A 26,752-nucleotide genomic window follows, 5' to 3' on the forward strand; every position below is an offset into this window, starting at 1 on the left:
TTCTCTGTTTTCCTGATTTACTGATGTATAATTGAGCAGTTTGTCATACTAGTATCTCCAGGTTTGCAGTAGCTCTTATATCAGTGCCACTAGCAGCACCATGGTCGCTGAGATAACCAGAAAAGCGGTTACAGTCAGATCTACCCTGTTTTTAAAATGAATATATTTGGCTTTGCAGGAATGGTCATTCATTATAATATTTTGACCTCTTCTCATTTAGGAATACTAATGTTTTATTTGTTTTATTTGCCATACTTGAAGAAATGTAATAGTAGCAGTTGCCCCAGTATTTCTTAGTGTTATCTGTGTGTTTCAGTGTGAGAGACTCATTTATTTCTGAAATGCTGAAGAAGGAACAGAGCTCAGTAAATCCGGCCTGCAGACGCTGGCCATATGCGGACATTAAAGAGGCTCGCTTCATGCGTTTCCTTCTTGAGGTGGGGCTTTATTCTACAGTCAGTCTTCCATTTGTATACCATTTGTATATTATATGTATATCTATTTAGTACACTCTATATATATATTTATATTTTGCCAACACTGACACTAATATTTTGAACAGGCTGGTACAGAGCTAGTAAAGTTTGCTAGTTCAGTATGTATTAATTTCAACATGATGTATTATTACTAGCCCACAGTGAATCCTCAGCTAAAATACACATTTAATCATTATTTAAATTAAGAAGTGGTAAATATATAGCCACGGTATCTGATCGAACATACACCATAGCTTTTAGCTAATCCGACAGTGAGAGTGAGAGTGCACAGCTACATCATCTTTTATTTTAAAATATTTGTGACGTGCAGAGGTTTGGCTTGAATCTTTACAGATTGTAATTAGAAACATACTTTAAGTCCTTAGCAATTATAATGGTCTTATAATCTAAAAATCATTTTACATTGGCCTCTCTAAAAAACTGTTAAAAGATTATAAAACAACTGTTATCTGGGACCTTGAGGCAGGGGGAGACTAAGAGGAAAGCCAAGAGTTTTGAGCTTATAGATTCTCTTAATGCTGGAGAACTGTGGAAGTCTGTTACATAAGATCTCTCAGAGAGAAGATGAAAACAGAGAGAACATTACAAAAAAGGTGAATTATGAAAAACAAGTGCTCTGGACTGAATTGTAAAATACAGGAAACCTGTTTCAATTGGACTAAAAAAATAGATTTAGCCGTCTTTCGAATCCTGTTCATGTGGCTTGCCATCGGCTACCGGAGCCTTGAGAGAGCACAATTGGCCTTGCTCTCTCTGGGTGGGTGGATGGCACTCTCCCCCACATCACTCCAAAGGGTAATGTCTCGGAACTGAGTCGCTGCGCTTTCCTCTGAGTGCACTGTGATGCTACTCAGCAATGCTACATCAGCAGCAGTTTGAAAAAAGCCGGTGGCTGACTTCACATGTATCGGAGGAGTGTCACATCACTAGTGATATGGGGAGTCCTAATGAGTGGGTCGAGTAATTGGCCATGTAAATTGGGGAGAAAATGGGGAGAAAAAATACATAAATAATAATTTGATGAAAAAACACCTTGCCTAAAGTTAAGCATGGGACTGTATTTGTCATTTTTTGGTGTTGTGTTGCTGTCAGTGGCCGTGGATTAATTGATCAGATTCAGGGAAAAAAGGAAAAAAGTGGCTTCTTTTTTATGGAAAAAAAATCTTAATCATTTTAACCCAGATGTGTTACATAACTGGTTTTAATCTGTTCTTAATTTTTCTTTTGCTTATTGGGTCACTTCTTTTTTTGCTGGAATCAGCACAATAGTAACACAGTGATGGATAACTGCCATCTGTAATTTAAACAGTATGCAAGATTGCAAGATTAGTGTGGATATTTATATATTTTTTTCTATTTAATGTAGGAGAATGCCATTGAGATCTTCATGAGGAATGGATCCTCAGTGTTCCTGGTGTTTGTGAACAAAGACCATGTCGGGGCTTTTAAGAGGTAAGAACAGGGAATGCGTGTGCTGGTCGATGAGTATGTGAGGTTAGACAGGGCAAAGCCAGATTGATCTTTCTGTTTTTTCCCTCTCTAGGTTGTGCTCTGTAGTGCCTTCATTAAAGGGAAGAGGAGTGGCGGAGGCTGTGCATAATGTCAGGTAAGTGTCCCTGGGCTTTTGTGGTTTCCAAGCTCCATCATCTCTCCCTTCAGAGACTATATTACAGTTACTGCACACTGACCACCATACAAAGACTGTGGGGAGACAGATATGACAGATACTAAAGAATTCTGGGCAAGAGATTGTACACATAGTAAAAAATGTAGAGTGACAGAAATGCTCTCAATACCCTGAACTTAAACCACACGCTCACTGGGGGGTTCTGCATTATATGTTCAGTGTTTTGTCTGATTCTTTGTTCTGTAAAGCTGCTTGACAACAAGAGTTGTAAAAAGCTCTATATACATACATGTGATTTCATTTAATTTGATTTGTAGCATGTGTACCAGGAATCCATCACAGAATGCATTACCAGACCGCTGGCATCTGGCTAAAACTGTCCGTGTAAAAAAAGAAACTTGCATCAAGTTCCAATTATTTTGCCATAATTTTCCCAAACTTGTTTATTTATCATTAAACTTGCTTCAAAAGTGCTGGCACACAATAACTTTCCCTTGTCGTCAAAACAGGGGAATCGAATAAAAAAGAGTCAAGTTTAAATTGGCTTTAAACTAATGGTGTCAATCAATTAAAAACATGAATCAAAGGAATCACAACAAAATTTTGACTAAGCACATCTTAAGACTAAGCTTATTATAATGGGTATTAAGATTTGTATTGCTGGTGCCAGCCCGTTAAAAATACTAAAAGTATTAATCACAACATTTTTCTGTGACTAAATCATGATTACATTTTTTAAATGCTGGTATGTAACTGTATTTTTACCAAGGTGACAAAAATAATGGTGTAGTGTGATTTATACCTGGCAGAATAAATCTTGTTTTACTGTATTATAATATCTCAGGGTAGCTGTGATGCTTTTTAAACTAGAATATTGTAATGTGCTGAGTTTCTAGGTTTAGCTGAGAGTTTTAATGGAGAAAATAAATGCTAGTGTAGCTCCATATTCCACACTTTCTACAGCTTGAAAATTGGAAACGTCCCATCAGCTGTATGTGTGTTTGTGTGTGTGTGTGTGTGTGTGTGTGTCAGCATAAATAAAAGGTAATCTACCTTCTGAACTCAACAGTAAGCGTTGCTGTGTTGTATCGCTAAATAAAAATGGAAATACGTCACGTGACTGATTTGCATTTAAAAAAATGAACGCATTAAAGTTTCTAGGTTAACTGGGTACTTTAACATGTTAATGTTGACAGCCCTAGTTTCAACACAAGCCAAAGTATGCGGGCACCTGTTTTACCAAGTGTACTATTGTGCTGCAGTCAATAATGATGTTTCTAACTGCATATTATTTTCTTTAAATTGAGATTTTCAGTCAACATTTTTGTTCTTTTATTTCATGACCAATTTGCAGTGTTTACAGCTCTGAACGGTCTTATTACACAGTCTGTGCAGTATATGAAAGTCCATATAATTCTTAGGTAGGTCAGTCTGCTGCTGTTTAGAAGCTGGTCTTAAGGCAGTGGTTTTTATCGCCACAGCTCCTGGTTTCTCTGCGCTGTTGAGTTTGGTGTGATCAGCCCTGAGAAAGCACCCCTCTTCTGAGACTGATCTGAAAACCTTTGCTCATTCAGTCTCTTTCTCCCCTCCTTATACTTCTCCAGGCAGAGCTCACACAGGTCCTCCTCCCTCACCAGGAACAGACCCTCGCTTGCCTTGACATCTTTTTTGTCTCCTTGAGCGCAGGCTATAGGGTTGCGTGTGGTGTTGATTTTCTTCAGGTTGGGCAGCGCTCGGATATATTCTGGAATAGCAGTGAGCTGGTTATCGAACAGACCCAGCTCTCTCAGGTTGCTCAGAGCAGCCATGCTTGGGGGCAGAGTGGTCAGTCGGTTCATGCCCAGGTTGAGGGTCTGCAGGCTCCTCAGGTTGCCTATTTCAGCAGGTAATCCACTGGAGTTGATCCTGTTGTTGCTCAGGTTGAGGTGACGCAGGGTGTCCAGCTGTTCGATGTTCTTCGGCAGCTGCTGGATGTAGTTGCTGTGGAGGTCCAGCCAGTGGACGCTGGTCATCTGACCAATGAAGTCTGGAATCTTCTTCAGCTGATTGCGACTCAGGTCCAGCTCCTCCACATCCGACAGTTTCAAGAGGCATTTGGGAACGGTGTCGATTCCCATGTTGCTCAGGTCCAACCGTCGTTTTCCTTCAGGAGTTAATCTGAGGGCGTTCCTGGCCATTTTGAGGGTGATCTTTTTGCCCTTTGGTCCACTCTTCTTCCCCTTCGCCATGGTGCTGCGTGATCACAGATTAATGGTTAAGCCTATTTTACACCAGTGTCAACCTGATTAAGTCTTAACTCGATCTGTGTAATTATTATCTCAGGATCTGATATCTTTAACTAAACATGCACAACTTAATGATAAAACAGTTCAGCTATTTCCACGGGAGTGGTGCTATCATGCTATCATGTAGACCCTAAGGCGTTTTATTGGTGGAATGTGAGGTCTTGTGGGGAATGAGCCGGGTGTAATGTTTACACTCCAGCTCACTCACCCTAAAGGGATCTCTTAAGATCATACTGCACTCTAATTGAGGCTAATACCAGATAACAATGAGGACAAGAGCGATGAATGTAAATTCTGGGCAAAAACAAATCACTGTTGCTGGTGAGGGTGGGAGCTGCTTGCGTTACAGCTGATTGATCCAGAGTGCTTTCACACAGGCTGTGCGATTGTGCGGATGGAGTCAAATCAGTGCTTTGATAAATGACACTCGCGGAAGTGATTTAAAACCCGCACACCTCACACCTCCCTATTAAAAAGAAGAGTGGCTGCATTGTAAGCCCTTCGGGCCCTTTGGCGACTCATTAATCATATTCAAGTGCATAAAGACACAAGGCTAATATGGTTTAGCTTGTTTCCATTAGACTTTTCTGTGTGAATACTTTGCGTCCAAACGTGCAATTATGGAACGCTGACCAACGGGATGATTCATCTTCGTGTGCTGTTTTTCCGAAATTTGAGGATTCACACCACTGGAATATTGGATTTTATTATATTTTATGTACTGTATATGTACTTTGTGATATATGAAGTGTAATAGGTGATTTAACCTAACTGGAGAGTTAGAAAATGCTCAGGATTTTGTTGTAGTATAGTACCTATGGTCCCTGTCAGTTTTGCCTGTTTTGTCTTCAGTTTTTTCACTTTTTGACATGTGAACCTGACAGTTATATTTTTTATAAAAACAATTATATTGAGAATTTTAGAGAATTTTATAATGAATGGACCAATATAAATGTTTTAGAAATATTTTTACATTGACATAATCCTGTGATTTTATCATTTATCGAAAGGATAATCGAAGCATAATTGTAGATCTGCCTATAATTTATCAAATGAGTCACAGGCAATCCATCTCTTATCCATATATATATATTTGACCTGATAATTAGTATATACAAATATCATACATTTCATGTAGTAAGACTAGTTAGTTCATAATAAGTATGTATCACAATGTAGTATTCCATAATAAAACTTTTTTACTTACCAGTGTCATTAATAGTAGCTGAGTCTAAGAGGTCACTTGCGTTGTCTGTAATCCTTGTTTGTATTGAAGTCAGCCAGGCGTTCTCGTTACGAGTTCGTTCATTTCTGTTTCAAAAGAGAGATATATTTTACTAAGTTTACTTTAAACCAGCTTCACATATCCAGCTGAAACTTTAGAGAAAGTGCCTCTTCACTCAGACGTGTCGGTGAAGGCGAAAGAACTTTTGTCCTGTTTTAACTTTGTTGCTAAGCAACACATGCCCGAGGTGCGGAGCATTTATTGTCTTTTGACTGGACGTCCCCTCCCTTCCCCCAAAACTGAAGGAAAGCAACTGTAGCCTTTTGCTTTTGTATGTATCTCCAATACTCTTCAGCTCCAATCCTGACATATTATTAAAACTGACCATTAGAGCTTTTTGTTCACCATTTTAAACTCATAGTTAGTCTCTTACCACCTTACACAGCCTGCACTGCACCTGTTTTATTTAATGTTAACATTTGATATTATTTTGGTGTGTTTTAGTTGTCATTTTTACGTTCCTTTATTTTTCCTTTACCTTTTTTTTTCCTTTACCATGTGGAAATACATATCCTGTGTGAAAAAATATTTCAGAAAGGTCAAATTCTGTTGTGACTTTTTTAAAAGCTTGTGGAAACTATGCCACCACAGCGAAAGTGTGCCTTAATCAAAGCTAAAGAGGGCCAAATATTATAGTGTGTTATTTTGGCCAGGCAGTGTATCTATATCATAGGTCTTTGACCTTTATATTCATAAGCAAGCGTTCTACTATTTATATATATATATATATATATATATATATATATATATATATATATATATATATATATATATATATATATATATATATATATATTTATATTATATTTATTCCATTCAATTTTATTTATATAGCACGTTTTAGAATGCTACTATAATTGTGGTGACAAAACAAGCAAGGGAAATCTCCCTTACATAAAGAGGAAGAAACCTTAGGCGGAACAAAGACTGTCATTTATTTTGTATTATATTATATAAATTATGTATTTTCATTTTTAGTCTGTGTTCTATGCATTGGCTTACATTTTAATATTTTCACTGCTCAATAAAATACATGCTTGACTTTACAGGGGAAAGCAAAAATATTCTATAAATTTGAACAGTGTTCATACTATGGTGGAAACTAAAATGGAAAAAATGGAGATTAATGGACACAGAAATATGTATATTGTTCCGAAGCTGTTATCTGTTTTAGAAAAGCAAAATCAGTCCATCCAGTTGCATAAAAATGAGTAATAATGAATGCAATACTGCACACACATTGAGCATTAATGTCAATAGTGTTTTCTCTAAACTTTAAACATTTCCTGTTATGTTCAGAAACCTATAGGTGGCACCATTTGCTGCTTCAGGGTACAATTCTACTGAATACAGTATGTGAATGCTCATCCTCTGCAGAGTGTACTGGTCTCCTCTCTCTGCTCACAGATACAGTCTCTACTCTTTACAGAACTTTAAGCGTTTTGCTGATCCGAGGCCTGATGCATACACATCTTAAAATGTCACATGCTGTAGAAAATTTACATATGTTGTAAACATGAGTCAAGTTCTTTCTTAATCTTTTCAATAAAGTATATCGTGTATATATGTTTTTTTATTCTACTACAGAAGGACAGCAGCACTTGAGAAGACAGCTCTTATTAAATGGCAGGTAAGGATTAAATATAAGTTTCCTAAATCACGAAGTTTCTCACTGGCTATAGATATATTAATTACATGTAAACATAGCCGGGACTCATTGCAGTCTTTTGTTTTATATTACTGAAGTTAATGGAGTGTTCTTATCTACATTTTAACAGAAAGGAGAAATGAGCAACTTTGAGTACCTCATGCATTTGAACACGCTTGCTGGAAGGACATACAATGATTTGATGCAATATCCAGTATTCCCATGGGTTCTTGCTGATTATGAATCAGAGGTAACATTTTAACCTTCTTTATCTATGTATCTGTAATACCTGTCTATCAGAATTACACAGGCTTTAGACTACACCACCATTGTTATAGGTATTAAACTACTAGGTTAAACTGCAACCATACACACAAAATATGTTACATTGCATGTTGCAGTTTTATAATAACTGAATTTATAATGTTAAAATATAGATAACAAATAAATATTATTAATAAATTGTTCTCTGGCTGATCTGATATTTTATCTTAGTCTGATGCCAATTCAGCAGATTTAATCTGTGCATTAAATCATGATTTAATTTTAAAGAAGCATAATTTTATACTGAAGTCTCTTTCTAGGGCACATTTATCTACTGAAATTAACAAAAAAGCAATAGATATATCATTTATCTATGTATCTGTAACTGCCTGGCTGTCAGAATTACACAGATTTTAGACTACACCACCATTGTTCTAGTTGTTAAATTACTAAGTTAAACTACAACCATAAACACAAAATATGTTACATTGCTTTTGCAGTTTTATAATAACTGGATTTATAATGTTAAAATATAGATAACAAATAAATATTATTAATAAATTGTTCTCTGGCTGATCTGATATTTTACCTTAGTCTGATGCCAATTCAGCAGATTTAATCTGTGCATTAAATCAGGATTTAAGTTTTAAGATGCATGATTTTATACATCTTATTTTAGGGCACATTTATCTACTGAATTTAACAAAACAAAAATAGATATATCATAAAGTATATGCATATATAAACATTTGTAAATTACATATTTCATATTTTATTGTTTTCACAAATATGTTAAATTCAGTAAATAAAGAGCAATGGATAAAGTGGAAATTGGTTTTAATATAATATGTAGGTAACACCTTACAATACAGTTACATTAATTAACAGTACTTACAAAATGTTTTTATAAATTATTAATTTAAGTTAGTAATTATTAATTAAAACTTGTTAAGACATTATTAATAATTACAAATGTTTTAACTCATGTCTCAATTCGCCATTATTAACAACATTCTTAGGCGTTAATATTTAGTAATGAATAATAATGTGTTATCTAGTTAACTAGTGGTTGGTATTGGTGTAAGTACTGTTATTTGTGACCCATATTGTAAAGAGATACCAAAATGTATATATATGTGCTGTATAGGCATCTGTCTGTTTACTTTGGGTTGAGAATATGTGCTGAAATGTTGCTGTTTTTTTTCTTTAGACACTGGATTTGTCATCCTCTACAACATTCCGGGATTTGTCCAGGCCGATGGGGGCACAGACTGAGAAAAGAAGAGAGAAATTTATTGAGCGGTACAATGAAGTAGATAGTAATGATGGTAAGACTTCGTACATTTCTGTTGCTGTTCACCAAATAAGACAAATAAGATCACAAATTGCTCTTTTCAGAGTGTAAGATGCTGGTTATCTATATTACAGGTGATCTGTCTGCACAGTGTCATTACTGCACACACTACTCCTCAGCCATCATAGTGGCGTCCTACCTGGTGAGGATGGAGCCTTTCTCACAGACCTTTCTGTCTCTGCAGGTAAAACTCTACAACACACACACACACTAAATATGTTTCTGTGTTTAACATCTCCTATTACCTGTCCTTGACTGGACCTTGACCTAGCCCTTTATGGCACCTTATGACATTTTAATTTTAAAACAATACTTTCCTGAGCCCATTGTTTCATTCTTAAATGAAGCAAGAATCCCGAGCTTAGCTGTGAATTCTCTGGTATGTCAGCACGTCTACTGCAAAATGCAATTTTGCAAATAAGCTTACTAAATGAAAAGAGCTCCATTATTTTTTGCCTTGTTGGGATTTGCAAGAACTGTTTTGTTTTTTGCAAAAGTGAATTAAAGGGAGAATTTTAATATATATGCAAATAAATTCCCTCGCATCAGTGGTGAGCAAAACCCCACATTTTGTTCTTTAAAAATATCTTCTTTATAGAGTAGGAACCAATTGATTAAAATAAAAATGTCATGCATATTTAATATTCAGTATAACACAATACAAATATTAGGATGACGCTCCGCAATGATATTTTCCGCACATGAACGGCTTTCTTCTGTACAGTAATATTCATAACAAGATTTGGGGCACTAACTGCATTTGCTATGTACAGTATTTATTACTTTCATTCAATGAGGGTAATCTTTTTACGGCAAATTACATGCGTTTTTCAGAGATTTCCATCAGGAATTAAAGCCATGGAAGAAGCCTCAGTCAATTCTGATGAATTGATTCTGTACGGCATCTCTCTGGGCACCTTGCTGCGAAGCTGCAACCTCAACTCGGTTATAGTGTAAATAACAATATATCATAGTGCTGTGACTATCAGACGCAGTCTTGTTTTGTCGTCCAGCGCGGTGCGTGTGATTGTGTGTGGTTTGAATTGACTGGTTTGGTTAAGCTGACTTGCTGTTTCCTGTAAATGATTTTTGTTGTTGTTGTTGTGGGAATATGCAGGGTGGATCGTTTGACGTTCCTGAGAGAATGTTTCACAGTGTGCAGAGAGAGTGGGAATCAGCTTCTAGAGACAACATGAGTGATGTGAGGGAGCTCATTCCAGAATTTTACTACCTGCCAGACTTCCTCGTCAACTCCAATAACTTTGAATTTGGTGAGACCTTTACTGTGGGCTTTGGAAAACAAAAAGTGGGAATAAATAATAGTAGTGTGAGAAAATCTCGATTTATTAAAATATCAATACTGTATATCAGGGGTGTCCAAACTTTTTTTGTTGGGGGCCAGAAGGAGAAATATATTTGAAGTCATGGGCAAAAGACTCTGTAATAAAACAAATTATGAAATATACCACTTTAAATAATACTTTTTTTCCTGATTACTTTCATTTACACACCATTTTACTTGACTTACTATCTTTCTCTTTGACAGTGTAAATTGATGTTTAATTTCATGATGTCTCTTAATATTAAACTCCTTAATTGCGGCAACTTTTAGACTCATTTGCCCTTTTTCTGCGCTAAAACTAAGCACTCTCTCCATTTTTAGACTCTTTGGCCCGTTTTTCTGCGCTAAAACTGCACACTCTCTCCGCTTTTAGACTCTTTGGCCCGTTTTTTTGCACTAGAAATGCGCACCCTCTCCGCTTTTAGACTCTTTGGCCCGTTTTTTTGCGCTAGAAATGCGCACTCTCCCCGCTTTTAGACTCTTTGGCCCGTTTTTCTGCTCTAAAACTTCCCTCTCTCCGCTTTTAGACTCTTTGGCCCGTTTCTGACACCTAGCGTTCAAACTTTGAATCTCACATGATAAAAAACCTGCTTAACAGCGGGCCAACTTTCATTCTATTTCTAGACAACCTCACCCCTGCAGTATACATTTAAAAACACAGTATCTACTTTAAATAATTGTTATATTACACTGCAAGATTTGTGTCAAACGATGGTTCATATTGTGTTGTGTTTAAACCCCGCCCACTAGATAGCAGTGTTCCTCTCTTGTCATCAGATCTCACTTATGATTGCATAAAAACTAAGCTTTTCTTTTACTCACATTTTATAAATATTATAAAAAATAAAATAATAAAATGTTAAATGTTTTTATACTGTGACAATTTTCCTAGAATTTAATGAAACAATTGCAATAGATGTCCTTGCTTACATTGCGGTTTATTGAAATGTAACCCCTGTATCATCATATACAGCTCTGGAAAAAATAAGAGACCACTTAAAAATGATGAGTTTCTTTGATTTTACCCAATTAAAATTTTTTGCACCAGGAGTGGCATAAACAGTGGCACAAGCAGTGTGTAAGACTGGTGGAGAAGAACATGGCAAAATGCATGAAAACTGTGATTAAAAATCAGTATTATTCCACCAAATATTGATTTTTGAACTCTAAAAAACTTTATGAATATGAATTTATTTTCTTTGCATTATTTGAGGTCTGAAAGCTCTGCATCTTTTGTTATTTTAGCATTTCTGATTTTCTGCAAATAAATGCTCTTAATAACAATATTTTTATGGAAATATTGGAAATTTGGATAAATGCTGTCTGTAGTTTATAGAATAAAACAACAATGTTTATTTTATTCAAACATATACCTATAAATAGCAAAATCAGAGAAACTGATTCCAAAACTGAAGTGGCCTTCTATTTTTTTCCAGAGCTGTATATTGTGTCATCAAGTTTTTGCTAATACAAAATACAAAGCCCTAATAATTAATATTAAAAAAGGAAAATCATTAAAGATCTACTGATTATTGCCTGTGTAACAAATCAGATAATGTTTCTACAATAAGGGTACATTATCTTCAAGACTTAGCAGACAAAATGTACCAAAAATGTATTGAATCATTTAAGCAATGATTCAGTTAATTATTATTTATAATTAGCAATATTAAGTAAATCTTAAGCAGCAACAAGAGGTATGCTTTAATAGATTTTATGTATGTATGTATGTATGTATTTTTTTGTTTTGTTTTAGGCCGTATGCAGGACGGAACCTCTCTGGGTGATGTGGTTTTGCCACCGTGGGCAAAAGGAGATCCACAGGAGTTCATCCGGATGCACAGAGAAGTCAGTAACCCGTTGCAGCAGTCTTAGTCAAATGCCTGTCACTGTCACAACATCATTATTCTGCTCTTCTCTCTAATAGACACTGTCAGCACCCATAGTACTGTACACACACAGTGTGCAGCGTGCAACCACAATACAATCACCATGGCATTTGTGTTCTTTGTAAACACCGTTTGACTTTTGTGTGCTGCTGGATGCCGTTGCAAAAAAAGAGTTAAGCGCTTCTGGCTCGGCTCCGGCTCGTGCTGTTTTGCAGATAATAGGCACTTGTTGAGTTCATCAAGAAAGCCCCATTACTCTACTTAACGCCATTGTCATTACATGATAACAGGGCCAATTCAGCACAAGCACAATATCTGCACTCTCTCATAACTCCATTACTGTAGCTTGCTGCTTATTGGAGTGAATGCTTTCTTTCTCTCCATGCTACGCCTGCAGGCATATAAGGGCCGAGCTTTATCAGTTCCCAATCTACTGAACAATATTTGTATCGTTTCCAGTTCACACAAAATGAGCTATTTTGTCCTCTCATTCTCCTTCATATGCAAATGAACTAAAGACAATATAGGGTCCCTCCGCTACTGTGGTTTTAGTGGTTACTATTGCTTGGATTGTCCCACCCCCACCCCCACACACACACTCTCCATATTAAGGTTATTAGGACTGCTTTAAACCTCATGTCCTTGTCAGCAAAGTTTCCCAGAACAAGCAGTAACACAGTTTTAAAAAAGCAAAAAATGGAGAAGCTTTTATATACATTCATATATTTTTCTAATGATCTGGAAATCACATATTTTGAGTGTAATTGCAATTTCAGGTGCAATAAAATTGTGCAGAGTTGTAATTTCCTTCCTTAGCCTTCATAATCATCATCATACGAGCAGTAAGATGTATTCTGTGCATGTAGAATGTAGTTTCAGTACAGCATATGTACGGAAGAATGTAGTTAGTTGCAGCATAATTGTGGGCTGCCAATCCTGTGATATTTACATGCTTTTGTAGTTTTTGTCATTTTCTTTTATTACACTCTTCCATCATACAATTCAGAGTACAACAAACTGTGATGTAGAGCAGATGTGGCAATGAATAAGAAAAGAAAATGAATAAAAATAAATAAGAAAAAGAAGAGACTAGACAGGAACGAGAGATGTCAGATTGTGTTAAACTTGCAGTTTTATTTGCTTTATTTATTGATTTGCATGCTTTTAAAATAGTCACAGATTTTTTGTGTTTTTTTTTTTTTCCTCAGGCTCTGGAGAGTGATTATGTGAGTGCAAATCTACACCTGTGGATTGACCTGATCTTTGGCTACAGACAGCAGGGTCCGGCCGCAGTAGAGGCTCTCAACACCTTCCACCCTTACTTCTACACTGATAGGCACGATGCCGAGAGCATGAAGAACCCACTGAAGAAGAGCACCGTCCTTGGCTATGTCAGCAACTTTGGCCAAATTCCCAAACAGGTGCTCAATGAAAGAAACCTGCTTTTAACTCAGAACCCTCCCAATATCTAAATCAGGGGGCAGATTCACAAAAGCTCTCTTGAGAAACAATTTATAAGGAATATTAGGGTAAATACTAAGAAGTTTACAAGAATGTTCTCAAAAAAATCTCAAATGTTCTATATTCTTAAAGCTGATGTCCGAAAGTTTTGGGATTTGGGGGATTTAGAGCCCTCTCTGGTGAGAATGGGTAACTGCACCGAACATGTGCAAGAATCATTTTAAAATGGGAGGGTGTGATGCGGTCTCCTTTTAGAGTATGTGAAGCCGATTCCAGGTTATGTTCAGTCAGAGAAAAAGAGTGCAGTCCTGGATCTTTCTCCACCGTTCAAACGCCAGTCTGATGTTAATCCTGGTTTTAGGGCACACTCAGAGCTTGCTTCACTCCTTCATTTTTTTGTTTTTACTATGGGTGTAGAATCCTTCTGAAGTCTCCATTGCTCCACTAGCTGCTCGCATTCAGTAAAACTGAGCTGGATCCTCTTGTAGAGGCTGTACATGCGACGTAAGTACATAAAGACGCGTGACGTGGCCAGAAGAACTCCCGCAAAAAGCGACCTGAGACCCCAGTTTTTAGAATGAATATATTTGGCTTAGCAGGGATGGTCGTTCTAGCACACTGGTACCATTATACACAATATTTTATCCCTTCTCAACTCAGAAATGCTTCTGCTTTCAGTTTTTCAAATACAATAATAAGGACTGCCACTATAAATATAGTCTTAAATATTTTTTTAAGATTTTCATAAGAAAGTCTTTAGTAGTTTCCTTATAGAGACTTTTTATGCAGATATTTACAGTGTATCATGAAGATTGAAGGACATTTTTTTAATGTAATGTTAATCAGGTAAATCCAATCGCAGAATCGAACTCATACAACGCATGAACAGTTGAAGACAACCATTCTAGTATTTAATTGAACTTTTTAAACTGATCATTTGAACATTGTAGATTCTATTTTAGATCCTACACTGAGCTGTGGGGCTGTTGTAGAACATTCTTAGGATTCTTTTCTTTTTAAGAAATATATATCTTAACGTACTAAATCTTAATAATGAAAAATTGTTCCATAACACACTTTTGTGAATCCAACCCTTAGAATGTATCAGTTTGTAAGTTGTGACATTAAATACAGAAAATTGTTCACAGTGTATAAACATTCTGTGCAATTTTACAGTAAATCCAAAATTACATTTGCCTGTGTTTGAAGAAACAAGTCCAAAGAATAATATTTGTGTGAAGTAATGCAGTTAACAGCAATAATCAGCCAGTCAGACTTTCATTTGCCAGATCATTTAGATAAACGAAACAGTCATTAAGATAACAAATGTTTGTTTGGCAGCTCTTCACAAAGCCTCACCCCAACCGAGCTGCACACAAGAGCTCTGCAAGCAAAGAGGCATCCGGAGCCAATCACGTCACTCCGTTCTTCTTTCGACTGGACAAGCTGAAGCCCTCGGCCCAGCCCATAAAAGGTACAAAGCTGCTCAAGCAGGCCGAGACTTCTGGAGGAAATTATGCAGAAGTGTGGTTGAGAAATACCCTCATTTAATCATTCTTAGCCACCTTATTATTTTATCCCATCCTCAATTATTTTTTACAAGATGGGGCCATGTCCGCTGGGAACAATAGGAGCTGCAGTGAAGATGCTGGCTAGACTGTTCATGGGCTAATTTTCCCAGGCAGAGGGGCAGCAGCTCATTCTATTTGTTAGGCGCATCTTGATGATGCTGCCACTGAGGCTTATTTAATAATCTCAATATCCCAAAAGGGTCTCTTTGGAAAATGAGATGAAAATTCTCTCTCCCCTCTCTCTAACTCCATAACTCTTGTTCCCCCCACTCTTTCTTTCATCACTCCTTTCACGTTGACACGTGATCAGGAAGGTTTTTCACTGTAGGAATCTTCTTTCTATTTCAGTATCAATTACATATTGCACTCTTACTGTATATAACTTTTCTCAAGCATGTAAAGCCTCTGACTCAGAAACACAATAGAAAATTAGCAGAGGTAATATAATACATGTCAGGAGATGCCTCGATTACATAATCTGCCGTTTACTGTAATGGGGAGCGGCTATGAAAAATAATGCTGCGTCTCTGTGGATCTTGGCAGAACTGATGCACGGCTCTGTCGGTCAGATTGTTTGTGGAGAGAAAGACGTGTTGGTCGTGGAGAAGAACAAGCTGCTGATGCCTCCTCACTGGAACACCTACTTCTGTTGGGGTTATTATGACAACACATGCTCGTTTGGCAATTATACTACGGAAAAGGTGTTTTACAGGCTTTTAATTTATCTATCAATTGATTTATTCATTATTTCATTGACTTTATGAAAGTGTCTGTCTGTTAAATCAATGTTCGTGTTGTGTATCAGGGTTTTGCAGTGTGGGAAGGTCTATCGGACTGGGGCGAGACTGTGTGCGCGGCCTGTCCCAACAGTAATACACTCATTACAGCTGGGAGCAGCACAGTGGTTTGTGTGTGGGATGTTTCCATAAGCAAGGACAAGCTCAAGCACATGAATCTCAAACAGGTCAGACACCATTATGCAAGATTTCATGGTTACCACATTTTCACCATATTTTTTTATTCTAACAATGCTGTGGGAACATACAGCTCTGGGAAAAAATGAAGAGACCATTTCAGTTTCTGAATCAGTTTCTCTGATTTTGCTATTTCTAGGTATGTGTTTGAGTAAAATGAACATTGTTGTTTTATTCTATAAACTACAGACATTTCTCTCAATTCCAAATAAAAATATTGTCATTTAGAGCACTTTATATGCAAAAAAAATGAGAAATAATGCTAAGAAAACATGTTCATATTCATAAAGTTTTAAGAGTTCAGAAATCTATATTTGGTGGAATAACCCTGGTTTTTAATCACAGTTTTCATGCATTTTGGCATGTTCTCCTCCACCAGTCTTACACACTGCTTTTGGATAACTTTATGCCAATCCTGGTGAAAAAAATCAAGCAGTTCATCTTGGTTTGATGGCTTGTGATCACCCATCGTCCTCTTGATTATATTCCAGAGGTTTTTAATTTGGTAAAATCAAAGAAACTCTTATTTTGAAGTGATCTCTTATTTATTTCCAGTGCTGTACTTTTCACCTTTCAGATTTCAGTTTCAAAATGATCGTTTAATTTATTAAAGAAAAAACGTTTAGCAACATCTGTATCGGTTAAGTATTACCATGCAATCAACCATTTCTATAACTGGAAATCAGTCATTCATATTGAGCACTGTGGAAAAAGTTTATCATACTTTTCAAACTCTTCTTCATAGAGTGTATTTAAGACTGACAGGGTATGATTTATCTCCTGTCTCAATATCTTAATAAAGATTAAGCCATTTCAAAAACATCCTTTTAAAAAATAAAAATAAAAAACATGAGGTGGACATGCTCCCATACCTCAGATCATTGTCTATCACTAAACTCTTTATCTGTCTAACTGTCTATCACTAAGCGCTTTAGTTTCTGATTATGCACGCATGATGACCAAGCCTTTCTCATAGGATTTTATGGTCGAGAGCTAAATTCATGGTTCCAGCACTACCACCACCATGTTTTATTGCTGATTTGATTCGTTTATTTAGCACTTAATGTAAAATGACACCTGTTGTCCAAAAAATACTACGTTCAACTCACCAGTCCCTAATTTTTGTTTGTGAAAAAAAAAAATCATAATTCTAAACTATTTTGCTGGTTGGTAGTATTTTTCACCTTGCAGCTCTCCCATGGATATCTAATGGTTGAATCATGAATGCTGATCTTATCTGAAGTGAGTGGGGCCTGCAGTCCTTTAGATGTTTTCCTTAGATGTTAGTTCCTTTACTGAGTCTCTGGGGGGAGTCATTTTGCTCTTGGCGGAATTTTGGAAGGCCTCCATTTCTGGAAGGTTTCACCACTGTTCCCTTTATTTGGAGAAGGCCATTCGCACTTTTCCATTTGGGCTGAACCTTTTTAATTATGTACTTAACTCTTTTACTTTTGGATCATCTACTCTAAAACTGACAAAATAAGTGTGATTAATTTCTGTTAATGAAATGATTTTAGAAATGTTTTGAATTAAGTTACTCTTTTAAAGACTTTTCTCTTTTGTTTTTTTATACAGGCATTGTATGGACACACAGACACAGTAACGTGTGTTGTAGCATCAGAGGCCCACAGTGTGATAATCAGTGGCTCTCAGGACCAGACGTGCATTCTGTGGGACCTCGAAGAACTCAGCTATATCACTCAGCTACCAACACACTCCTCCAGCGTGTCTGCCCTGGCCATCAATGACTTGACAGTAAGTCAGATGGGTCTTCCTTTACACCACGCACCTGCTTTCTCACACTTAGTCTCATCCTGTCTGTGTGTGCTTTTCTGTACATCAGTTTATCATCAGCTGCTTGCCTCTTGCCCTCTTAGTCATTCGGTAACAGAGCGCTGGGGTGAGCCCATGCTGATGGGTGGCTCTGCTGTTTGCTGAGTGAATAGAGTGCTGGAGCCTGTGCTTCAACAGGTCACACAGAGAGAATACTGGTGGTAAAACCTGCCCAAACCTTCTAACCTGGTGAGGAAAGGGAGGGCACATCCTTCCCCTTCAAAAAAAAAAAAAAAACTGAAGTCAAAGCTTTAACACTCCTCCGTCTGGTTCATGTCTGGAAAAGGGGAAATGAATTCCTGACATTGTATTGAAATATGATACATGCATGAATTATGGCCCCTTTTCAGTGACTTCCTTTTTTTAGGGTCTATATATAACATAAATCAGCTTTTCAATGTGCTAACAGTCCAAAGACTGACAGTTTTTTTTGGTAGGGGAATTTTATATTGATGTAAGTCTAAAATTAGTCTAAAACTTAAAACAAATATATGCAAACCTCCAGCTCCTCGTACTGAGAACTGTCAGTTTGATTCTTTATCCTTGGAGAAAGATCACAATTATTAGGCAAAACTAATTAAATTAAACTGCATCCCCTATCAACTATCCTACAACTGTCCTTAATATACTAAATTTATTAGAGATAAGTATCTGCTAAATATAGTGTTGTGTGCTTTAGCTATTTCATAACTATGTGAATTCAATCAATACATTTGATCCAATGTCAAAGATTCATTTTGTTATATATTCACTACACCTCACCTCTTTAAAAAAAAAAAATAAGTTATTGGTCTGTGTATCCACCCCAGAATATTGCCTAACACTGAAAACTGTATTTATGTAGACATAGTTGAATAATAATGGTTTAATACATGAATATGACATACTGTGAACATTATAAAGAGTATAACCTTTGTTGAATAGCCCACTTCCGCTCTCCCACAGCTTCCTGATAACCAGTAATGTTGTGCTTTTTGCCCAGCCCTCTTTACAATGGGCCATTCTGGGCATAAATAAATGATAAATACTGTTTACACCGTTGTTCAGGCTTAAAAGTAGCTCCACACCTCATTGGTAGAATCCGGAGAGCCCTGACATTTAAAACAAGGCATTAATCATTTTAAAAGTGCCGTAGCATAACGTAATCTCCGGGTGCATCCACCTTAAAGTTAATTCATGATCAGTACAGTGATGGTGGCACCTGGAGATTAGGTTACACTACTTCTTAAGACCAACTTGGGGAAATTTTGTGTTGTCAAAATTTTTTTGTCAGTTTTCTGAGAAAAGTATAAACACCACAGATTGCCCAATGAAATCTGTTTTTTTTCCCATTCAGATTTAAAAAATATATATTTTAATGCCTCAGTTCCACAATTCTATTAGTTTTTTACACCTAGCTGGAATCACAAAGCTGTACAGCTTGCTGCAATGGCCAGCCCTCAAAACTGTAGCTTTATCTGTATCAGTGTTTGTGAGGTGGAGCTTAAACTCATTGAGTAATCTAAGCTAACTCTAAAACCACGGCAATGAGCAGAAATCCATACTAAATCTCCATTTCTCAAACTGAACTACCTTAGACTAGAGCTAACTGCACATCAAAAAGGGAACTCAGAAGTGCTGGGTGAGAAAACCCAAACCTGCTAGATGGGTGCTAGGCTAAAAGCTAATCGCACAAACTGGCTAATTTCTTCAGCTAGCTAATTGCACACTGCAAAGGACAGCAACACGATCTGGTAAATCTCAGGAATAGTTACCAAAAACTATTGCCGGGAGCTTTATTTAGAGCTTTATTTAGTGCCATTGTTCAGTGCAATGCTAGTTATTGCAAAAAAAACAAGGATCCCTATTTTTTCAATTAAAAATTTTATTTTGAGGCAAAATAACAGGGTTTTTAATGGGTGTAGAATGTCATATTTGTAACATACATTTTTTTTTTTACCTCAAACAGCAACTTAAATACTATGACTGAATAAATGCGTTTTGGTTCCCTATTAATTAATTAATCTCTAATTTTATCTCTTTTTCTCCATCAGGGTGAAATTGTATCATGTTCAGGAACACATCTGTACCTGTGGACAATGAAGGGTCAGCTCTTGGCATCTGTTAACACCCCGTACGTGGCAGAAGGCAGCATCCAGTGCTGCTGTTTCACACAGAAGTGCGAGTGGGACTCGCGTAATGTCATCATCGCTGGCTATGCAGACGGCATTGTGAGGGTGCGTGCCCTAGAATATGAACTGTGCACTTTTTCCTGCTCCAGGCATTATTGATGATAAAGCCCAATCATGAGTTTTTAAATGAGCATAGTTCTCAAACTGGGAACTCCTGTGTGAAAGTAATAAATCTTTCCGGTATGTTCTCTTTTCCCCCCACTTCTGTTTAATAGTCAGGTAATACCATGGCAAAATATTCAAATATGATGAGTGCAGTATTGGAAAAGGCCTCACAGGCTGCGATTTGGAGTCCCAAGGAGGCTGTGATAGTAACATATGCTCACTTTAGACGAGCTAAGAGCAGTTATTAAATCAGAATGGTTTCTAAATTAGGCATCAAATTGGAGCACGGACCTGTGCTACATCAGTGGCCCACAGATTTGATTTATGATTATGGCTGCTATTGCGTTTGATTTTTTTTCTTCATTAGCCGTGTGACTCTCTTGCAGATGTGGAAGACTGAATATACAAAGGTACAATTACCTGGACACAAGGAGCGCGTCGAGTCTCTGGGGCATGCCGTGTCTGCGTCTGCAGAGGACACAGGTAACACTAATACACTTCACCTTAACAGCAGCATTGAACGAGACCCTGTTTTTTTTTTCAGTCTTTAGTTGCCTCTGGCTGTACTGGATTAGATTGGCTGCTTATAAGACTATTTCAACCATGAGCTTCTTTAATACATCTAATGCAGCAGCCCATGAAAACAATAAAACAAAAAAGAATCCTCTGGTAGTATTGGAGAAAACAGCACTGTGATATGATAAAAGTGGGTATTTTTAATATCCATGTAATGTGTGAAATGAAATAGCAGGAATCAAAACACATGGTATCTTTCAAAATTGTTGCTTGCAAATCAGATTATACTGTATCTACTCTTAAGTGTCATGGCTCAGACACTGAGCCGGAAGTTTGACTCGGAGGGATCCAGAGAAAAGTTCATAATTGTGCACTGTTTGTGCAAGGCATTAGGGCTAGCTGCAAGGAATTATGGGGCAAAGTTATTAAACATACAGCCGGTAAACACTGATGAGCAATTTCGCTGATGTAGGCATGCAATTTAGAAAGCAATAATACCCAAATCCAATTTGGTGCACATTGGTTACAGCACAGCGTCAGAGCATATAAGTATCACAACGCACAAATTAAATTGGGGGAACTCTTTGTAACAGTGAAGGCTTTATATTAGATGTATTTTTCTCAATTTAACAACATGCTGACCATTAATAAAAGCAGCGGCTCGTTTCTCACTCTTCTGCCTGTGTGCTTCTCTCAGAGCGCAGCAGAGCGAGGTGGGAGAGACACCTGGTCCTGTGCAGAGAACTGAACCGGAGTCAAGCCATTTCCCGCCGACGCTACAAAAACAACCCCGCCGTCACTGCACTGGCCATATCCAGGTATGGCCGGAGGGCCAGTCTCTTACACACACAGACAAAGGCAGATGTAATGGATTTTCCCTGCTGAAGTAGGCTTAGTGCGGAATTAGGCTTCATGTCTGGATCTAGAACATCTACTACTCACACACCAGCTTTTTTTTTTTACCTCTTAGGCAGGATTGTATTAGAACATTCTTAGGTTTTTATTCAGAAATGCAAGATTATATTTCATATATATTATCATTAGGATTATTATTCTGTTATACATTATAACATTCAAATAATTTTGATTTTACATACATTTCTTTACACACTTTAACATTATGATAAAATACCATATACCATACCAGTATTTATACCATTTTACAAAATAGTAACAGAATATCATCATGGATCATCTATTTATTTGTATTGGCTGATTTTCAGACCAAAAATTAGATTGGTGATCAGCTGATATTTCTCTAATTTTGCCATCTTATAAATGAGTTAAGGATTACAGCAGCTATGTATGAGGCTCCTCAGTTCCTTGTTCAACCACTAGATGGAAGTACTTACCGCACGCGGTACAGAGAATACGGACAGTGATCGGAACATTAAAGAAGCACTTTATTATGATGCATTAACATGTTTCCTTGGAAAGGTTAAAGTTGATCTGAAAGACGACTAGTGATTGGTATCAACCCCAAAAACACTGATCGTTTTATCTCTAGAGAATAGCAGCAACTGTGGCACTGTTTAGCTCTGATGAAGTGGACAGGTTACCTCTCACAAAAACTGTTTAATCTATGTGTAACCTGTGTTCATGTTTGTGTAAAATTCTATGGTATTACTCCAGCAATAAAGTCCATGTGCTTCTTTCCCTTTCTACTGTATAGGCGCAAGTTTTTAAATTACACAATTACACATATACAAAACGTGATTTGTATGCAGACGAGTAGTGGAGTAAAAGTGAATTACACTCTCCACCTGTAGAGGGAGCCTAGGAGAAAATAAATATATATATATATATATATATATATATATATATATATATATATATATATATATATATATATATATATATATATATATTCATGTAATGATTTAATATTCAGTAAACATATGTGAACACATGTTAAGACAGATCTCGCATGGCATTAACAGTGCTGTTTTGTACTTCTGCAATTCACTGCCCAGTTTAAACCTCAAAGATTCAATTCCATTCAATTCAATTTTATTTATATAGCGCTTTTTACAACAAAAGTTGTCACAAAGCCGGTTTACAGGAAAAACAGGTCCACGCCTCTTATGAGCAGCACCACAGAGATGCCAATTTTATGGTGACACAGTGGCAAGGAAAAACTCCCTTTAAGAGGAAGAAACCTTGGAAGGAACCAAGACTCAGTCCGAGGAACCCATCCTACTCGGGTTGACCCGCTCAGTAAAAACAAACAACAAACAAATAACAGAACAAAAACAGTACAGAGAATTAATGTGAACTATGGCTAATATAACAGGTACTAATTTATGAATATAAGAATGTGATGGGCACAAACTATAGAGCTATGGCTAATACAGAAACAGATACTGAGTGTGTTAATGGTAATCAGTGCAGGGTTGCAGAGCCGGAGAACAACACAGCGGGCAGTGGAGAGCCAGGCTGGGAACATCAGGAACAGGGCATCTCCATACATGTAAAAGAGATAGATAGAGAAAACAGAAAGGAAAGGAAGAGAAAAAAAAAGCAGAAGTTAGAAGGGTTGTGTAATAATTCTGATGAGTAGAAGGACAGGGCTGATTCCTGAAAGCTGGAACCACAGACGGACACATTCAGGAAGACCGGCCGGCCAGGCGTCTCAGCACATGTGAGAAAGATAGAGATAGAGAACAGAGAGGGGAGGGAAGAGAAAGGGGTTAGAATGGTTTTATAAAACTCTGCTGGAGTGGGATGGGCACTGGTAGCAGCAGCTCAGGACATGGGGAGAGAAAGAGAAAGCAGATGATTAGGACAGGGTTTATATTTGCTGGATAAGCTGTAAGAGGAAGAAAATTGAGACATTACTCAAAAGCTTGAGCAAATAGAAATGTTTTGAGTCTAGATTTAAAGATTGAGAGATTGAGATTTAAAGATGGGAATGTGTGGGCAGGAGCACGAGGCTCATTGGACCAATCTTAGCTGTTGTTGCTGTTGCTGTTGTTGTTCACGATGTGAAGCGTACATTCCTGGGGAGGTGCCTGTCAGTTGGTGAATAGGCATCATGGAGTGTATTTTATGTTTGGGCTACAGCATAGGTGTAACAGTGAAGTAGGCCTTTATTCAAAGTACACAGACCAAACAAAAAGGGTCAATACAGACTTGTGTGCCAAACCCATGAGTTGATTGATTAAAATCAATAAAGTATGTTTTAGCTTGTTGGTAGTTAAAAATGTAGTTATTTTTTTCTCGTTTACTAAAATAAAATGTAATAATTAAAGCTGATGTACGAAACTTTTTGGATTTGGGGGATTTAGAGCCCTCTCTGGTGAGAATAGGTAATTGCACTGAGCATGTGGAAGAATTTTAAACTGGGCGGGTGTGATGCGGTCTCCTTTCAGAGCGGATGAATCCGATTCCAGGTTTTGTTCAGTCAGAGGGAGAGAGCGTGCATTTGCTCAGTCAGACACAGCATCACTCACGGAGCTCTCTCCACCGTTCAAATGGCAATCTGATATTAATCCTGGTTTTAGCGTGCACTCTATTGCGTTCCTTTTTGGCTTAGAAGCTAGCTTCACTCCTTCGTATCTTTGGTTTTACTATGAGTGAATGAGCTACTGAGCTCTGAGTTCCCCTTCTGAAATCTCCATTGCTCAACCAGCCGCTCCCATTTGGTAAAACCTAGCTGGACCCTGTTTTATAGGCTGTACGTAATTACATAAAGACGTGTGACGTGGCCAGAAAAACTCCCATAAAAAGCCACACAACACCCCAGTTTTTAGAATGAATATATTAGGCTAAGCAGGGATGGTCGTTCCAGCACAATGATACCATTAAACACAATGCTTTCAGTTTATAAACAAAATAATACAGACTTCCACTTTAAAAACGATGAAATATTATAGATATTATGTAAATAATTTAAGGTTTACAGAATAAAACTTTTTTTAAAAAGTTTGGCAAAGTACATAACATGAATTCATTCATGTTCATTTGTATCGTATTGAGTTTTACCCATCTTGGATAGTTCGTTTGGATAAGTCTTTTGCAACAAAAAGTCCTGAAGCAATTCAAGCCTCTCAATCAATTTGATAGGCCACACTGATTGTTGTGCTGTTTTTGTTTAGATTTTAAATGGTTGATTACATATTTCGTGTGGGACGCAGAATGTTTTGTTTTTGGTTAAGTAGGCCAAGAGTTGCACATGGTTGGGAAATACTGCTTTAGAGTTTTCTCTCTCCATTCACTTTAGTTCATTTGGCTTCTCAGTTCTTTATTTGAACATTCTGAGGAGAACTGCCAACACCCAGATGTTTGTGTTTGTTTGTGTTTGTCCGGTTGGTGTGTTCTGGCATTTAAACAGTGCTGTTTAATGGACTGTACAGCCAAGCCTTCTCCAAATGGTTCCTAAGTACAGGGGAACAGCTTGTTCAGAATTGGAAGTGATTTAAAACAGTTTTAAATCCTAAACATTTGAAATCACAGTATAAGAGTTTTAAGGAAGGGTTTTGTAAAGAACATGAATGCTAAAAAAATGATCTTAATGCAATGCGTATGTGATTTTGCAGGACTCATGGCACACTGCTGGTAGGTGATGCCTGGGGCAGAGTGTTCAGCTGGACTTGCGAGGGCTAAAAGCGGTCAAATGAGCATCGATCACGGCCCACACACCGTCCAGCCGGGACTGTAGCCCACTGGTTCTGTATCTCAGCTCCCCAGTGCCTGTCCCTCCCTGCTCCATGCACCACTGCTGACTCCGCAAACCCGCACGGGGGCCTGCTGGGTTAAAGGAATGACTCATTCTTCTTTGGACTCGATGACATGTTCTGGCCCGAGTCAGAAACAAGACTCTGCTTATTTAAGAAACGAAAGATGCGGCAAGATTTTTTTTCTTTTTCCTCTTTTTTCTTCAGTCTGGGCCACACTGTAGATCATTTTTATTGTAGAGTAGGTTTCCCCCTCCTTCATCTCTATAGATGATCCCAAAGCCAAGGCTTGTTTATTTTAGAAACACTGCAGGAGTTTCAGGACCAGCTGTCTACAATCCATGCATTATCTTATCTGGAGAACGTGCTGTTCTTTTATACTCAATTTTCCCCTATGATGTTTGGTCAGCTAATGTTTTTATGTTGTGTTTGTGTGTGGGGGAATATGTGTTTCAGTGAGCAGCAGGCTTCTGCTCGCAGTACAACTGCACTAGAATCTACCAGTTTGTAAGTATTGTAAGATTTATGCTGTATGTAATGTAAATGTATGTGAATACAACTTGTATTTTACATATTTTGTTGCACAGGGTCAATACTTTAATGTGTAATGTTATAGAAGTATGTTTTCTTTTGTCTTTTATGATAATGATATAAAAATGAGAAAAAGATTTTGACATTTTGACAGCTTTTAAATCAAACCAAACTGAATATAAATAAAAAAATCTTTACAGTGCCTGTGGTCTTGGTGTCTCCACTCTTTTTTCTTTTTTTTTTTCTGGAATTGTAGGAAACAGAAGGGCTGAATCGACCTTCTCCTCGGCCTGTTAGACAGGGAGTTCCCTGCGGATACCAGAAAAGACTTGGGTCTGGATTTTGGTCTGTAGAAATGGAAAGCAAGCACTTTTTCTTAGATATTTATACTTTAATTCAAGAGAAATGTCACTGGTGTCTCCGTACATAAACTACATAAACATAAAATAATTCTACCCGTAATGAATTCATACAAGACTTTCACAGGGCACAGTCTCAGAATAGCAGTGGGTCATCTTCATTGACAAGTCACATTGACAAATCTGCGCATGCGTCACACATCAAAAGGGCTTGATGTCATGTGGAGCGCTTCTCCAACAAGATAATGCTCATCCGCATACTGCTGCTGTCTCAAGAGATTGGCTGGAAGACATACAGGGGTTGGACAGTAAAACTGAAACACCTGTCGTTTTAGTGTGAGAGGGTTCATGGCTAAATTGGAGC

The 26,752-nt window shown here is 37.4% G+C and overlaps 2 protein-coding genes across 3 annotated transcripts in view; one reads left to right on the forward strand and one right to left on the reverse strand.

Moving 5' to 3' along the window:
* The window catches only part of wdfy4 (WDFY family member 4), an 82,107-nt gene extending 55,933 nt beyond the window's left edge, over window positions 1-26,174 (forward strand). For both annotated transcript variants that reach the window (XM_049481324.1, XM_049481325.1), the window contains exons 46-63: window positions 317-437; window positions 1,864-1,949; window positions 2,041-2,103; window positions 7,282-7,324; window positions 7,473-7,592; window positions 8,817-8,934; window positions 9,035-9,144; window positions 10,078-10,231; window positions 12,059-12,150; window positions 13,400-13,612; window positions 14,994-15,126; window positions 15,767-15,924; window positions 16,029-16,187; window positions 17,773-17,952; window positions 20,064-20,246; window positions 20,693-20,789; window positions 21,520-21,640; window positions 25,361-26,174. In XM_049481324.1, coding sequence (XP_049337281.1) covers window positions 317-437; window positions 1,864-1,949; window positions 2,041-2,103; window positions 7,282-7,324; window positions 7,473-7,592; window positions 8,817-8,934; window positions 9,035-9,144; window positions 10,078-10,231; window positions 12,059-12,150; window positions 13,400-13,612; window positions 14,994-15,126; window positions 15,767-15,924; window positions 16,029-16,187; window positions 17,773-17,952; window positions 20,064-20,246; window positions 20,693-20,789; window positions 21,520-21,640; window positions 25,361-25,427 — 2,218 coding nt within the window. In that variant the 3' untranslated portion in view covers window positions 25,428-26,174. The remainder of the gene's footprint in view (window positions 1-316; window positions 438-1,863; window positions 1,950-2,040; window positions 2,104-7,281; window positions 7,325-7,472; window positions 7,593-8,816; window positions 8,935-9,034; window positions 9,145-10,077; window positions 10,232-12,058; window positions 12,151-13,399; window positions 13,613-14,993; window positions 15,127-15,766; window positions 15,925-16,028; window positions 16,188-17,772; window positions 17,953-20,063; window positions 20,247-20,692; window positions 20,790-21,519; window positions 21,641-25,360) is intronic.
* lrrc18a (leucine rich repeat containing 18a) lies at window positions 3,433-5,831 on the reverse strand. The gene is made up of 2 exons (XM_007249535.4): window positions 5,617-5,831; window positions 3,433-4,356 (listed from the first exon to the last, which is right to left on the reverse strand). The coding sequence occupies exon 2, from the start codon at window positions 4,350-4,352 to the stop codon at window positions 3,594-3,596; it is 759 nt and encodes a 252-aa protein (XP_007249597.2). The 5' UTR covers window positions 4,353-4,356; window positions 5,617-5,831; the 3' UTR covers window positions 3,433-3,593.
* Window positions 26,175-26,752: the final 578 nt, after the last annotated feature.

This window comes from Astyanax mexicanus, chromosome 7, assembly GCF_023375975.1.
Source record: "Astyanax mexicanus isolate ESR-SI-001 chromosome 7, AstMex3_surface, whole genome shotgun sequence".
NCBI lineage: Eukaryota > Metazoa > Chordata > Actinopteri > Characiformes > Acestrorhamphidae > Astyanax > Astyanax mexicanus.

Bases quoted from the DNA above. Each gene is read 5' to 3' on its own strand.
- lrrc18a (XM_007249535.4), bottom strand. From the start codon at position 4,352: ATGGCGAAGGGGAAGAAGAGTGGACCAAAGGGCAAAAAGATCACCCTC.